The following is a 16518-nucleotide window of genomic DNA, read 5'->3' on the forward strand; positions in this document are numbered from 1 at the left end:
TTCAAACCACAGGTTTTCAATGGGTTTCAAGTCTGGAGACTGAGATGGCAATTGCAAAATGATGATTTTGTGGCCACCATTTTTTTTGTTAATTTTAATGTGTGCTTGGAGTAATTTTCTTGCTGGAAGATCCACTTGCGGCCAAGTTTCAGCCGCCTGGCAGAGGCAACCAGGTTTTGGGCTAAAATGACTTTTTTTGTGCTTGTAACGGGTTGAAAGTGCAGTGATAACAAATTTAGGTGACAACTAAACCAAAAATCTGACATAGTTTTTCCATTTTACTTTGGTTGTTCTTTTAGATGGTTGAAAGCATTTTGATAACACATTGGGATTTCAACAAACTATTGGCTGTCTTTTTGAGTGAATATACAGGTAACTGCTCAAATAAAGGAAACACCAACATAAAGTGTCTTAAAGGCCCAGTGCAGTCAAAAACATGATTTTCCTGTGTTTTATATATATGATTTCCACACTATGAGGGTGGAATAATACTGTGAAATTGTGAAAATTATTATAATTTCCTTTAGTGTAAGAGCTGTTTGAAAATACCGCCTGAAATTTCAGGAGTTTAGGCCTGCCTTGTGACATCACCAGGCGGTAAATTAGTTAACCCCCTAGAGTGTAATGACGCACAGGTGTGTCCGTCTAAGTAACATAATAAGAAAATCCCCATAAAAATCAGTCAATTTAAGATAGAGATATCAGTTTTGCACTCAGTCCACCACATCCGCCGATGTCGCACTACCACATCTGCGGTGAAAGGTGGCAGAGCTAGAGCGGTGTTTGTCAGACCATGAGACATCCCGAAAATCTGTCTTCTCACGAAAACGTCTGTAGTGTCCGAGCGGTTTGGCCTAAAAACAAATATGGAAAGATGAGACTCTCATGAACACAATGGTGGTCTCTTTTTTTCTACGACCCCCCACAAGTGTCAGGGGACTCGTCTGAAGTCGGTACATTAGTCTTTGTAGCATCCGAACCGTTTGGGCTACCAACTATTGTGACCCCATTGTGGAAAGGGGAGATTCTCATGAACACAATGGTTTTCTCAGTTTTGCTCTACAACCCCCACAAGTGTCACAGGACTCTACGACCCCCCATTAACGGCTTAGGCTCTGAAGAATTAATAGACCAATAAGAAAGAGAGTTCCAAACCTCTCTGCCAATAAAAGCTAGTTTTCAGTTTTCCCTTCCCCACTCAGACCACTCCCAGACAGTCCTAGCAAAATTATTGCTTGAGAAGTTGCCCTAAGCTATTTTTATTTGTAATTTTTTTTTATTGAAAACAATCACAGTAAGGTGCTTCATTGTTACCCAGAAATTATTTGATATTGAGATAAAAATGGCTGCATTGGCCCTTTAATAGGACGTTGGACCACCACCAACCGCCAGAACAGCTGCAATGCACCTTGACATTGATTCTACAAGTGTCTGGAACTCAATTGTAGGGATTCTTTCACAATAAATTCCATCATTTGGTGTTTTGTTTATGGTGGTGGAAAAGGCTGTCTCAGGCGCCGCTCCAGAATCTCCCATAAGTGTCAGATTTAGTTGAGATCTGGTGACTGAGACAAACACACACACACATACAGTGAGCTCCAAAAGCATTGGGACAGTGTAACATGTTTGTTGTTTTGGCTCTGTACTCCAGCACTTTGGATTTGAAATGATACAATGACTGAGTTTAAAGTGCAGACTGTCAGCTTTAATTTGAGTGTATTTTCATCCATATTGGGAAGGACCGTTTTGAAATGACAGCACTTTTTGTACATATACTATTCTTATTTACAATAAAAGTGACTCCAACATAACACAATACATTATTTACCATTCATTTCTATTGGGCACAAAATAATCCGAAACACAACCAACAAATTTGTAGAGTCAGAAGCTTGATGTAGTCATTGCGTGATATGAATATGGGACTAAATACTTAACTTTTTACTACTTTAATACACATATAAGTGAATTTGTCCCAACCCTTTTGGTCCCCTAAAATGGGGGGACTATGTTTCTAAAGATGTCTACATTAATGTGGATGCGACCATAATTATGGATAATTCTGATTGAATCGTGAAGAATGATGACTGAGAAAGTTACAGACGCACATGTGTCACTGACCCAATACTTTTGGAGCTCACTTTAAATTAAATCCCCTATGCTCCTTTGATACCCCTCTTTCAAAGTAACTGATATCTCTTCTAGCCATGGTAGCCAAAATAATGGGCAACTGGGCATTTTTCTACATGACCCTAAGCATGATGGGATGTTAATTGCTTAATTAACTAAGGAATCCCATCTGTGTGGAAACACCTGCTTTCATTATACTTTGTATCCCTCATTTACTCAAGCGTTTCCTTTATTTTGGCATTTACCTGTAGGTTTTAATCTCATTGATCAACGGCTCACCCAACTATTACCAAATTGTCCACGTTTAAATGACATGGTGTGCCCAGTGGGTAATCATCCCAAGAAAAGGAACTTACAAAATGTTTGTTTATCATGCTTTTCCCCCCTCCTCGCAGATATTTTGAGGTTATATTTTGAGGTTCGTAACCAAGATGTCTCTGAAGGTTCATACCAGCAATGTCACCAACAAGAATGACCGCAAGTCCATCAACTCACGCGTGTTCATCGGTAACCTCAACACAGCCGTGGTGAAGAAGTCGGATGTGGAGAGTATCTTCTCGAAATATGGCCGCGTGCTGGGCTGCTCTGTGCACAAGGGCTACGCCTTTGTCCAGTACGCCAGCGAGAGGCATGCCCGTGGGGCTGTTATAGGGGAGAATGGACGAGTGCTGGCGGGACAGACTCTGGGTGAGTCCTATTTGGGTTCTTCTGTCATTTATCTCAGTAGTGAATACTAGGGCCATGTTTTTGTTTCAGATGTTTGGGTAATGATAATAATGTCATGATAATAACAGATCAGCAAATGTCAACCGACACTGTCGAGGGATAATTAATCAAATAGTTTACCCTAAAATCAAAATTCTTTAGATGTTTTCAGACCTCAAAAGAACATTAGAACATATTTCACAGTATCTGTTATGTAGAAATCTGCAGGTCTCAATTGCACACATGAATGGGAAAGATTGGCACCATCTAACATACACAACAGATGCCCGTGGAATATGGACTCAGCTTTTGACATAGGCCTACGGAAATCGACACATGTAGAGTTTTGGGGCGAAATATTCCTGCTTCAGAGTGCTGAGCGATTAACCGAAATGTCAGTTTCTTGTTCCTTCTTTTTCAGTGAGCTCAATGCGCACATTGCACTGCAGTTTCTCTAGAGATAAATCAGATCATGCCCAAACTGTGCGATGTAGTAGGGAGTTGTAGTTTCCAACAGGCCAATGTTCTACATAGTTTAGCGCAGAAAACGTGATAATTAACTACAATGACAATAATCCATTGCGCGGCTACTTGTCCGGTCTGTTTTGTCAGCATAGGCAGCAGCTCTAGGGAGATGAGATTATTACTTGGAATGAAATAGTCATCAAATAAAACAAATAATATATATTATAGTGGCAATCGGCAGCTGAAATAATAACAAAGCGACTCCCTGCCCCTGTTTTGGTAAAAAGCTGAGGGATTGGGCTTGAGAAATGTAACCTCTCTCAAATGCAAAGCTATGGATGCAAGGACTGACCATCCATGATATCAAAATTATAGTTTTAACCATGATTTGAGGCTATATAGTGTTCGTTTACATTTACTTTGTTTATAAAACATTGGAGTAAAACAAGCTTATATTTTGGGTTCTGGTGGGGTACGACAGTTGAACTAAGCTAATAACGCATTTATGGGTTATATTCTTCAAGAATCAATGGGTACATATACTTAATTTATAAGTCCAAAAATTGACGTAGAAACTGCTGATTGCCCCTTTAAAGTAAAGTAATATGAATAAGTTATGGTTAGTAAGTGATAAGCAGTCATGGGCAATCACTACCATCATGGGACTTTTATTAATTGTTCCAGCGTTCAACTTACATAATGAGTAGTGCATAAAATTTTTTTTTAAATACTTGAAAATCTTGATTATTTTTTAAGAATCAAACTGAAACCGAACCAACCTCAAAAAGCACTGATCGCTCAGCACTACTTTTTTTACTACACTTTTTACTGCATACATTTTCCCTGACACCCAAAAGTACTCGTTATATTTTGAATGCTAATTCACACATTTATCAAGAGAACATCCCTGGTCATCCCTACTGCCTCTGATCTGGCGGACTCAATAAACACATGCTTCGTTTTAAAATGATGTCTGAGTATTGGACCATGCCCCTGGCTATACATAAAAATAAAAATAAATCATGCCATCTGGTTTGCTTTATATAAGGAATTTACAATTATTTCTACTTTTACTTTTGATAATTAAGTATATTTAAAACCAAATACTTTTAGACTTTTACTCAAGTAGTATTTGACTGGGTGACTTTGACTTTTAATTTAGTCATTTTCTATTAAGGTATATTTTACTCAAGTTTGAGAATGGGGTACTTTTTCCACCACTGTGTGCCTCTGGGAAAGATCAGAGAGAGCAGAGAGACCTGCTGGGCCTGTGCTAAGAGCAGTGTGTATCTGAACCACTCTTACAGCACTCCCTGTAGTCCTTATCAGGCCTTTGAAGAGTGGTGCTTTTTATCAGAGCGTTGATCTCAATAGAACTCAGATTAACCTCCTGACTGTGTGGTGAATCACAGAGGAATACCATCGCTGGCCGCACTGCACTGAGCATCCTTTAACACCCTTCTACTGGTCATCTGGTACAGCTTCATCCCCCATTACACAGAGCCCCAGCTGGACTCTGTCAGCGTCAGGGAACTAAATGTAAGTGGAGGAAAAGACCGGAAAAGTCACATTGGGCGGTATTCTGACTTGCCATTCACTTACCTCCCATTTTTGTCTCCCATTTGACAGTTAATGAATGATTTACAGAAAAGAGTTGCGTGCGCTTTACTCTGAATCTGGCCCAAATACATTATTATCAAATAAGATATGGTGATGTGGTTTCACTGTGGTATTTTGTTTGTCATAATTTATTGTTAGCCTGAAGTCATTTGTTGAACACCTAAGAATATGCAGTGGGAACAGTCACCGATATACTAAGCAGACACTTCAACAAGCCTTCATTCAACATACTACATATCATTCTCCTCTTAGCTACACATCATCTCTCATAGGCTGCATCCCTACATATTGCACTACTTTTGACCAGAGCCCTAAGAGCATTTTCCTATAAGGGTGATTCTACAGAAGTGGTGCAAATTGCAGTCCCACCCTCAAAAAACACCACAAACTTACATAATGATATGTTCTAATTCAATCCAAGGCAATAACAAACATATCATTAAATTAATATAGTACAGTCATTGTTTATATACCTATTTCTATTGAGGTGGCTGTCCGAAACCCTGACTCCTAAACTTCATGTTTGAAAATAAAGCAATTCATGATTTGGTCCAGCGTCGTCCGGGTTTGGGGGGGGTTTACTTGGCTCATCGCGCTCTAGCGACTCCTTGTGGCGGGCCGGGTGCCTGCAGGATGACTTCGGTCATCAGTTGAACGGTGTTTCCTCTGACACATTGGTGCGGCTGGCTTCCGGGTTAAGCGAGCGGGTGTTAAGAAGCGCGGTTTGGCTGGTCATGTTTCGGAGGACGCATGACTCAACCTTCGCCTCTCCCGAGCCCGTTGGGGAGTTGCAGCGATGAGACAAGATCGTAATATCACGAAATTGGGGAGAAAAAGGGAAAATAAATAAGACTGTAGAATGAATGTGCCTTAAGCCACACCCCTACAAATATCACCAGGTGATGGGATTGCACCCCTCTCCAGCATTGCCACATGGTGAGTAGTCTATCTACAAACATTTTGGAGAAAATTAGTGAGCAAGTTGGTAAATCTTCATGTATTTTTAAGAACTGTCACTACTAAACACCTAATATATCAATAAATATGTAAAGTACGCTTTTGGGACTAAAATATGCTTTGCTGGGGTGTACATCTGTCCAAATGAAAGATAGCCAGCCATATGTTAGCTATGGGGATTCTTTAAAGTCCAAACCGAAACGATCACAACCAAAACAATTGACACTATATATATATATATATATATATATATATATATATATATGTACTACAGTTCAAAAGTTTGGGGTCACTTAGACATTTCCTTGTTTTCGTGAAATTTCCTTCACGTCAACAGTGAAGAGGTGACTCCGGGATGCTGACCTTCTAGGCAGAGTTGCAAAGAAAAAGCCATATCTCAGACTGGCCAATAAAAATAAAAGAATATGATGGGCAGTCTGAGATATGGCTTTTTCTTTGCAACTCTGCCTAGAAGGTCAGCATCCCAGAGTCGCCTCTTCACTGTTGACGTTGAGACTGGTGTTTTGCGGGTACTATTTAATGAAACTGCCAGTTGAGGACCTGTGAGGCATCTGTTTCTCAAACTAGACACTCTAATGTATTTGTCCTCTTGCTCAGTTGTGCACCGGGGCCTCCCACTCCTCTTTCTACTCTGGTTAGAGCCAGTTTGCGCTGTTTTGTGAAGGGAGTAGGACACATCATTGAACGAGATCTTCAGTTTCTTGGCAATTTCTTGCATGGAATAACCTTCATTAATCAGAACAAGAATAGACTGACAAGTTTCAGAAGAAAGTTATTTGTTTCTGGCCATTTTGAGCCTGTAATCGAACCCACAATTGCTGATGCTCCAGATACTCAACTAGTCTCAAGAAGGACAGTTTTATTGCTTCTTTAATCAGCACAACAGTTTTCAGCTGTGCTAACATAGTTGCAAAAGGGTTTTCTAATGATCAATTAGCCTTTTAAAATGATAAACTTGGATTAGCAAACACAACGTGCCATTGGAACACAGGACTGATGGTTGCTGATAATGGGTCTCTGTACGCCTATGTAGATATTCCATTACAAATCAGCCGTTTCCAGCTACAATAGCCATTTACAACATTAACAATGTCTACACTGTATTTCTGATCAATTTGATGTTATTTTAATGGACAAAAAAATAGTTTTTCTTTCGAAAACAAGGACATTTATAAGTGACAGCAAACTTTTGAACGGTAGTGTGTGTATATATATATTTATTTATATATACAGTGGGGAAAAAAGTATTTAGTCAGCCACCAATTGTGCAAGTTCTCCCACTTAAAAAGATGAGAGAGGCCTGTAATTTTCATCATAGGTACACGTCAACTATGACAGACAAAATGAGAAAAGAAAATCCAGAAAATCACACACAGATTTTTAATGAATTTATTTGCAAATTATGGTGGAAAATAAGTATTTGGTCAATAACAAAAGTTTCTCAATACTTTGTTATATACCCTTTGTTGGCAATGACACAGGTCAAACGTTTTCTGTAAGTCTTCACAAGGTTTTCACACACTGTTGCTGGTATTTTGGCCCATTCCTCCATGCAGATCTCCTCTAGAGCAGTGATGTTTTGGGGCTGTCGCTGGGCAACACGGACTTTCAACTCCCTCCAAAGATTTTCTATGGGGTTGAGATCTGGAGACTGGCTAGGCCACTCCAGGACCTTGAAATGCTTCTTACGAAGCCACTCCTTCGTTGCCCGGTTGGTGTGTTTGGGATCATTGTCATGCTGAAAGACCCAGCCACGTTTCATCTTCAATGCCCTTGCTGATGGAAGGAGGTTTTCACTCAAAATCTCACGATACATGGCCCCATTCATTCTTTCCTTTACACAGATCAGTCGTCCTGGTCCCTTTGCAGAAAAACAGCCCCAAAGCATGATGTTTCCACCCCCATGCTTCACAGTAGGTATGGTGTTCTTTGGATGCAACTCAGCATTCTTTGTCCTCCAAACACGACGAGTTGAGTTTTTACCAAAAAGTTCTATTTTGGTTTCATCTGACCATATGACATTCTCCCAATCCTCTTCTGGATCATCCAAATACACTCTAGCAAACTTCAGACGGGCCTGGACATGTACTGGCTTAAGCAGGGGGACACGTCTGGCACTGCAGGATTTGAGTCTCTGGCGGCGTAGTGTGTTACTGATGGTAGGCTTTGTTACTTTGGTCCCAGCTCTCTGCAGGTCATTCACTAGGTCCCCCCGTGTGGTTCTGGGATTTTTGCTCACCGTTCTTGTGATCATTTTGACCCCACAGGGTGAGATCTTGCGTGGAGCCCCAGATCGAGGGAGATTATCAGTGGTCTTGTATGTCTTCCATTTCCTAATACTTGCTCCCACAGTTGATTTCTTCAAACCAAGCTGCTTACCTATTGCAGATTCAGTCTTCCCAGCCTGGTGCAGGTCTACAATTTTGTTTCTGGTGTCCTTTGACAGCTCTTTGGTCTTGGCCATAGTGGAGTTTGGAGTGTGACTGTTTGAGGTTGTGGACAGGTGTCTTTTATACTGATAACAAGTTCAAACAGGTGCCATTAATACAGGTAACGAGTGGAGGACAGAGGAGCCTCTTAAAGAAGAAGTTACAGGTCTGTGAGAGCCAGAAATCTTGCTTGTTTGTAGGTGACCAAATACTTATTTTCCACCATAATTTGCAAATAAATTCATTAAAAATCCTACAATGTGATTTTCTGAAAAAAAAATTCTCAATTTGTCTGTCATAGTTGCCGTGTACCTATGATGAAAATTACAGGCCTCTCTCATCTTTTTAAGTGGGAGAACTTGCACAATTGGTGGCTGACTAAATACTTTTTCCCCCACTGTATATATACAGTGGGGAAAAAAAGTATTTAGTCAGCCACCAATTGTGCAACTTCTCCCACTTAAAAAGATGAGAGAGGCCTGTAATTTTCATCATAGGTACACGTCAACTATGACAGACAAAATGAGGAAGAAAAATCCAGAAAATCACATTGTAGGATTTTTTATGAATTTATTTGCAAATTATGGTGGAAAATAAGTATTTGGTCAATAACAAAAGTTTCTCAATACTTTGTTATATACCCTCTGTTGGCAATGACACAGGTCAAACGTTTTCTGTAAGTCTTCACAAGGTTTTCACACACTGTTGCTGGTATTTTGGCCCATTCCTCCATGCAGATCTCCTCTAGAGCAGTGATGTTTTGGGGCTGTCGCTGGGCAACACGGACTTTCAACTCCCTCCAAAGATTTTCTATGGGGTTGAGATCTGGAGACTGGCTAGGCCACTCCAGGACCTTGAAATGCTTCTTACGAAGCCACTCCTTCGTTGCCCGGTTGGTGTGTTTGGGATCATTGTCATGCTGAAAGACCCAGCCACGTTTCATCTTCAATGCCCTTGCTGATGGAAGGAGGTTTTCACTCAAAATCTCACGATACATGGCCCCATTCATTCTTTCCTTTACACAGATCAGTCGTCCTGGTCCCTTTGCAGAAAAACAGCCCCAAAGCATGATGTTTCCACCCCCATGCTTCACAGTAGGTATGGTGTTCTTTGGATGCAACTCAGCATTCTTTGTCCTCCAAACATGACAAGTTCTATTTTGGTTTCATCTGACCATATGACATATGACATTCTCCCAATCCTCTTCTGGATCATCCAAATGCACTCTAGCAAACTTCAGACGGGCCTGGACATGTACTGGCTTAAGCAGGGGGACACGTCTGGCACTGCAGGATTTGAGTCCCTGGCGGCGTAGTGTGTTACTGATGGTAGGCTTTGTTACTTTGGTCCCAGCTCTCTGCAGGTCATTCACTAGGTCCCCCCGTGTGGTTCTGGGATTTTTGCTCACCGTTCTTGTGATCATTATGACCCCACGGGGTGAGATCTTGCGTGGAGCCCCAGATCGAGGGAGATTATCAGTGGTCTTGTATGTCTTCCATTTCCTAATAATTGCTCCCACAGTTGATTTCTTCAAACCAAGCTGCTTACCTATTGCAGATTCAGTCTTCCCAGCCTGGTGCAGGTCTACAATTTTGTTTCTGGTGTCCTTTGACAGCTCTTTGGTCTTGGCCATAGTGGAGTTTGGAGTGTGACTGTTTGAGGTTGTGGACAGGTGTCTTTTATACTGATAACAAGTTCATACAGGTGCCATTAATACAGGTAACGAGTGGAGGACAGAGGAGCCTCTTAAAGAAGAAGTTACAGGTCTGTGAGAGCCAGAAATCTTGCTTGTTGGTAGGTGACCAAATACTTATTTTCCACCATAATTTGCAAATAAATTCATTAAAAATCCTACAATGTGATTTTCTGGATTTTTTTTCTAAATTTGTCTGTCATAGTTGACGTGTACCTATGATGAAAATTACAGGCCTCTCTCATCTTTTTAAGTGGGAGAACATGCACAATTGGTGGCTGACTAAATACTTTTTTCCCCCACTGTATATATAGCTGTGGAAAAAATTAAGAGACCACTGCAAATTTTTCTTAAATCAGCATCTCTACATGTATGACAGCCATTCCATTCCAGTGTCTGTTGAATTCCAAGACAGGCACACCTCATTCTACTGAATTAGGTACTGATTAGGTGATCACATGAACCAAATCTTATTTAACGAGGAAAATTATAAAAACCACTGCTGTGGTCATCACTATCCTCTTGCAATAGGACCAGCTGGATGGCAAAAACAGTGCTAATAGTACCTCAAAAGTAATATAAATCAAAAAATAACTATTGACCGTGCCAAAAGAGTTGAAAAGGAAAGTTTTGAGTGAGGAAAAGAAGGGTTCAATTCTGGCTTTACTGGCAGAGGGATACAGTGAGTGTCAGGTTGCTTCCATCCTTAAAATTTCAAAGACAGCGGTTCATAAGAACAAGGTCAAGCAGCAGACATGGGGGACAACAAAGCTACAGACTGGCAGTGTCACGCCCTGGCTCTGGGGACTCTTGTATGTTGAGCCAGGGTGTTAGTTTCTTTGTGTAGTGTCTATGTTTCGTTTTCTATGTTCTTATCTAGGTTATGTGTTTCTATGTTGGCCGGGGTGGTTCTCAATCAGAGGCAACGTGAATCAGCTGTTGCTTGTTGTCTCTGATTGGGAACCATACTTAGGCAGCCTGTTGTGCACTTGTGTTTTGTGGGATCTTGTTCCGTGTCGGTTTGTGTTGTTAACCGAGGATTTCACGTTTCGTTTGGTTGTTTTGTATTTTGTATTGTGTTGCCAGTACACTATTAAAAAGATGTACGCATATCACGCTGCGCCTTGGTCCAATCATTATGACGATCGTGACAGAAGATCCCACCAAAACAGGACCAAGCAGCGTTTCCAGGAGCAAACGCCGGGTAAGGAGCTGGAGAGGTTGGCGATGGCCCAGGTGGGCCAATGGTGGTCCTGGGAGGATATGTTCGCGGGCAAAGGGCCATGGGCTAAAGTTAAAGCCCTGGCGAGAGAGGAGGTACGGCGCCAACAGTGTCGTCGTCGGACAGGCGAGAGGCAACCCCAAGACATTTTTTGGGGGGGGCACACGGCATGGACGACGGGGCTGCTGGAGGCAGATACAGGGCGAGTTTGTGGACGAGGAGAGAAGGCCACCAGGTTACGGGGGCCATTGGTCGTTAGAGGGAGGGAGAGTGTAGAGGCACGGCGAGAGGTACTGAGGTGTGTTACCAGTCCGGTCCGGCCCGTTCCTGATCCCCGCACAAGGCCAGTGGTGTGTGTTCCCAGTACGGTCCGGCCTGTTCCTGTCCCTCGCACCAAGCCTGTGATGCGCGTCACCAGCCCGGCCCGGCCTGTTCCTGCCCCTCGCACCAAGCCTGTGGTGCGCGTCGCCATCCCGGCCCGGCCTGTTCCTGCTCCCCGCACCAAGCCTGTGGTGCGCGTCGCCAGCCCGGCCCGGCCTGTTCCTGCCCCTCGCACCAAGCCAATGGTGCGCGTCGCCAGCCCGGCCCCGCCTGTTCCTGCCCCTCACACCAAGTCAATGGTGCGCGTCGCCAGCCCGGTCCGGCCTATTCCTGCTCCCCGCACCAAGCCTGTGGTGCGCGTCGTCAGCCCGGTCCGGCCCGTTCCTGCTCCCCGCACCAAGCCAGTGGTGCGCGTCGTCAGCCCGGTCCGGCCCATTCCTGCTCCCCGCACCAAGCCTGTGGTGCGCATTGTCAGCCCGGTCCGGCCCGTTCCTGCTCCCCGCACCAAGCCAGTGGTGGGCATCGTCAGCCCGGTCCGGCCCATTCCTGCTCCCCGCACCAAGCCTGTGTTGCGCGTCATCAGTCCGGCACAGCCCGTGCCTGGTCAGGTACCGGTCAGCTGCTCCACACCGGGGCCTAAGCAATCCGCTCCACCGATGTCCAGTCCAGCTCCAGCCAGCGGGACCAGACCAGGGGCGCTACGGGGGGATTGTTAGAGGGTGGTGGTCACGCCCGGAGCCGGATCCGCCTCCGAGGTGGAATGCCCACCCGGCCCCTCCCCTGTTGGGTTTATGTTGGCGCAGTCGCAGTCCGCGCCTTTGGGGGGGGTGTACTGTCACGCCCTGGCTCTGGGGACTCTTGTATGTTGAGCCAGGGTGTTAGTTTCTTTGTGTAATGTCTATGTTTTGTTTTCTATGTTCTGTTCTAGGTTATGTGTTTCTATGTTGGCCGGGGTGGTTCTCAATCAGAGGCAACGTGAATCAGCTGTTGCTTGTTGTCTCTGATTGGGAACCATACTTAGGCAGCCTGTTGTGCACTTGTGTTTTGTGGGATCTTGTTCCGTGTTGGTTTGTGTTGTTAACCGAGGACTTCACGTTTCGTTTGGTTGTTTTGTATTTTGTATCGTGTTGCCAGTACACTATTAAAAAGATGTACACATATCACGCTGCGCCTTGGTCCAATCATTATGACGATCGTGACAGGCAGAGGTCGAAAACGACTCTCTACTGACCGGGATGACCGCCAACTCATTCGAATGTCACTCAACAACTGTAGGATGACATAAAGTGACCTACAAAAAGAATGGCAAATGGCAGCTGGGGTGAAGTGCACGGCGAGGACAGTTCGAAACAGGCTCCTAGGGGCAGGGCTGAAGTCGTGCAAAGCTAGAAAAAAGCCCTTCATCAATGAGAAGCAAAGAAGAGTGAGGCTGAGGTTTGCAAAAGACCATAAGGATTGGACCATAGAGGACTGGAGTAAGGTAATCTTCTCTGATGAGTCCAATTTTCAGCTTTGCCCAACACCTGGTCGTCTAATGTTTAGACGGAGACCTGGAGAGGCCTACAAGCCACAGTGTCTCGCACCCACTGTGAAATTTGGTGGAGAATCTGTGATGATCTGGGGGTGCTTCAGCAAGGCTGGAATCGGGCAGATTTGTCTTTGTGAAGGACACATGAATCAAGCCACGTACAAGGTTGTTCTGGAAGAAAACTTGCTTCCTTTTGCTCTGACATTGTACCCCAACTCTGAGGATTGGTTTTTCCAGCAGGACAATGTGCCATGCCACACAGCCAGGTCAATCAAGGTGTGGATGGAGGACCCTTTCATGGCCAGCCCGATCTCCAGACCTGAACCCCATTGAAAACTTCTGGAATGTGATCAAGAGGAAGATGGATGGTCACAAGCCATCAAACAGAGCCGAGCTGCTTGAATTTTTGCGCCAGTAGTGGCATAAAGTCACCCAACATCAATGTGAAAGACTGGTGGAGACCATGCCAAGACGCATGAAAGCTGTGATTGAAAATCAGGGTTATTGCACCAAATATTGATTTCTGAACTCTTCCTAAGTTAAAACATTACTATTGTGTTGTTTAAAAATGAACATGAACTTATTTTATTTGCATTATTCGTGGTCTGACAACACTGCATCTTTTTTGTTATTTTCACCAGTTTTCATTTTCTGCAAATAAATGATCTAAATGACAATATATTTTTTGGGAATTTGGGAGAAATGTCTTCCCTGTAACGCACAGCGTTGAGATTGCCTGCAATGACGACAAGCTCAGTCCGATGATGCTGTGACACACCGCCCCAGACCATGACGGACCCTCCACCTCCAAATTGATCCCGCTACAGCGTACAGGCCTCGGTGTAATGCTCATTCCTTCGACGATAAATGCGAATCCGAGCATCACCCCTGGTGAGACAAAACCGCGACTCGTCAGTGAAGAGCACTTTTTGCCAGTCCTGTCTGGTCCATCAACAGTGGGTTTGTGCCCATAGGCGACGTTGTTGCCGGTGATGTCTGGTGAGGACCTGCCTTACAACAGGCCTACAAGCCCTCAGTCCAGCCTCTCTCAGCCTATTGCGGACAATCTGTGCACTGATGGAGGGATTTTGCATTTCTGGTGTAACTCGGGCAGTTGTTGTTGCCATCCTGTACCTGTCCCGCAGGTGTGATGTTCCGATGTACCGATCCTGTGCAGGTGTTGTTACACATGGTCTGCCACTGCGAGGACGATCAGCTGTCTGTCCTCTCTCCCTGTAGTGCTGTCTTAGGCGTCTCACAGTATGGACATTGCAATTTATTGCCCTGGCCACATCTGCAGTCCTCATGCCTCCTTGCAGCATGCATAAGGCACGTTCACGCAGATGAGAAGGGACCCTGGGCATCTTTCTTTTGGTGTTTTTCAGAGTCAGTAGAAAGGCCTCTTTAGTGTCCTCAGTTTTCATAACTGTGACCTTAATTGCCTACTGTCTGTAAGCTGTTAGTGTCTTAACGACCATTCCACAGGTGCATGTTCATTAATTGTTTATGGATCATTGAACAAGCATGGGAAAAAGTGTTTAAACCCTTTTCAATGAAGATCTGTGAAGTTATTTGGAATTTTACGAATTATCTTTGAAAGACAGGGTCCTGAAAAAAGGATGTTTTTTTTTTTTGCTGAGTGTGTGTGTGTATATGTATATATATATATATATATACACACATTACCGGTCAAAAGTTTTAGAACACACACTCAATCAAGGGTTTTTATTTATTTGTACTATTTTCTACATTGTAGAATTGTCACACCCTGGCTCTGGGGACTCTATATGTTGAGCCAGGGTGTGTAGATTCTATGTGTTCTTGTTCTATGTCGGTATTCTAGAGTTGTGTTTTCTATGTTGGCCAGTGTGGTTCTCAATCAGAGGCAACGAGTATCAGCTGTTGCTTGTTGTCTCTGATTGGGAGCCATACTTAAGCAGCCAGTTTACCCACAGTAGTTGTGGGATCTTGTTCCTTTTGGTTTGTTCCGTGTTGGTTGTTTAACCTAGGACGTCACGTTATTCGTTTATTGTTTTGTTCGTGTTATCACTTTGGATAATAAAGTATGTTTGCCTTCAACGCTGCGCCTTGGTCTACTCCGTTCAACGATCGTGACAGAAGATCCCACCATACCAGGACCAAGCAGCGTGTCCAGGAGCAGGCAGCCTGGACATGGGAGGAAGCGCCGGGTAAGGAGCTGGAGAGGTTGGCGATGGCCCAGGTGGGCCAATTGTGGTCCTGGGAGGACATGCTCGGGGGAAAAGGGCCATGGACTAAGGTTAAGGCCCTGGCGAGAGAGGTGCAACGGCGTCAACAGTGTCATCGTCGGACGGACGAGAGGCAACCCCAAAAATTTTTTAGGGGGGGGCACACGGCATGGGCGACTGGGCAGCAGGAGGCTGCCACAGGGCGAATTGGGAGATTAGGAGAGGAGGCCACCGGGTTTGGGGGGCCAGAAGGCAGGTTGGCGGAGCCTGGATGGAGAGCAGAGCCAACTCCCCGTACTCAGGCATGGCAGCATGAGACTGGGCAGGTTCCGGGGTATGCGGAGCTGCGTACTGTGCCACGAGTGGCCCGGCATAGTCCGGTACGTCCTGTGCGAGCACCCCGCACGTGTCGTGCGAAGGTGGGCATGCAGCCAGGACGGAGTGTGCCGGCTCAGCGCTCGTGGTCTCCAGTGCCTCTCCTCGGTCCCGGACATCCTGCGCCAGTGTCACGTGCTGTTATGCCAGTACGGGTACACAGCCCTGTACGTCCTGTGCTGATGCCTCACACAGAGTGTGTGAAGGTAGGCATTCAGCCAGGACGGGTTGTGGCAGCTCTTCACTCCAGGCCTCCTATCCGTCTCCACAGCCCGGCCCGGCCTGTTCCTGCTCCTCGCACCAAGCCTCCGGTGCGCGTCGCCGGCCCGGCCCGGCCTGTTCCTGCCCCTCGCACCAAGCCTACGGTGGGCGTCGCCAGCCAGGCCCGGCCTGTTCCTGCCACTCGCACCAAGCCTCCGGTGCGCGTCGCCAGCCCAGCCCGGCCTGTTCCTGCCACTCGCACCAAGCCTACGGTGCGCATCGCCAGCCCAGCCCGGCCTGTTCCTGCTCCCGCACCAAGCTAACGGTGCGCGTCGCCAGCCCGGCCCGGTCTGTTCCTGCCACTCGCACCAAGCCCTACGGTGCGGCCGCCAGCCCGGCCCGGCCTGTTCCTGCCACTCCCACCAAGCTAACGGTGCGCGTCGCCAGCCCGGCCCGGCCTGTTCCTGCTCCTCGCACCAAGCCTCCGGTGCGCGTCGCCAGCCCAGCCCGGCCTGTTCCTGCCACTCGCACCAAGCCTACGGTACGCATCGCCAGCCCAGCCCGGCCTGTTCCTGCTCCCCGCACCAAGCTAACGGTGCGCGTCGCCAGCCCGGCCCGGTCTGTTCCTGCCACTCGCACCAAGC

General features: G+C 45.5%; 1 protein-coding gene across 3 annotated transcripts in view; it reads left to right on the plus strand.

The window, feature by feature from the left end:
* Positions 1–16518, plus strand: part of raly (RALY heterogeneous nuclear ribonucleoprotein) — a 210648-nt gene that overhangs the window by 127736 nt on the left and 66394 nt on the right. For all 3 annotated transcript variants that reach the window (XM_041892592.1, XM_041892594.1, XM_041892593.1), the window contains exon 2: positions 2526–2817. In XM_041892592.1, the coding sequence (XP_041748526.1) occupies positions 2562–2817 (256 nt within the window). In that variant the 5' untranslated portion in view covers positions 2526–2561. The remainder of the gene's footprint in view (positions 1–2525; positions 2818–16518) is intronic.

The sequence above is a fragment of the Coregonus clupeaformis genome, chromosome 12 (assembly GCF_020615455.1).
Source record: "Coregonus clupeaformis isolate EN_2021a chromosome 12, ASM2061545v1, whole genome shotgun sequence".
NCBI classification, from domain to species: domain Eukaryota; kingdom Metazoa; phylum Chordata; class Actinopteri; order Salmoniformes; family Salmonidae; genus Coregonus; species Coregonus clupeaformis.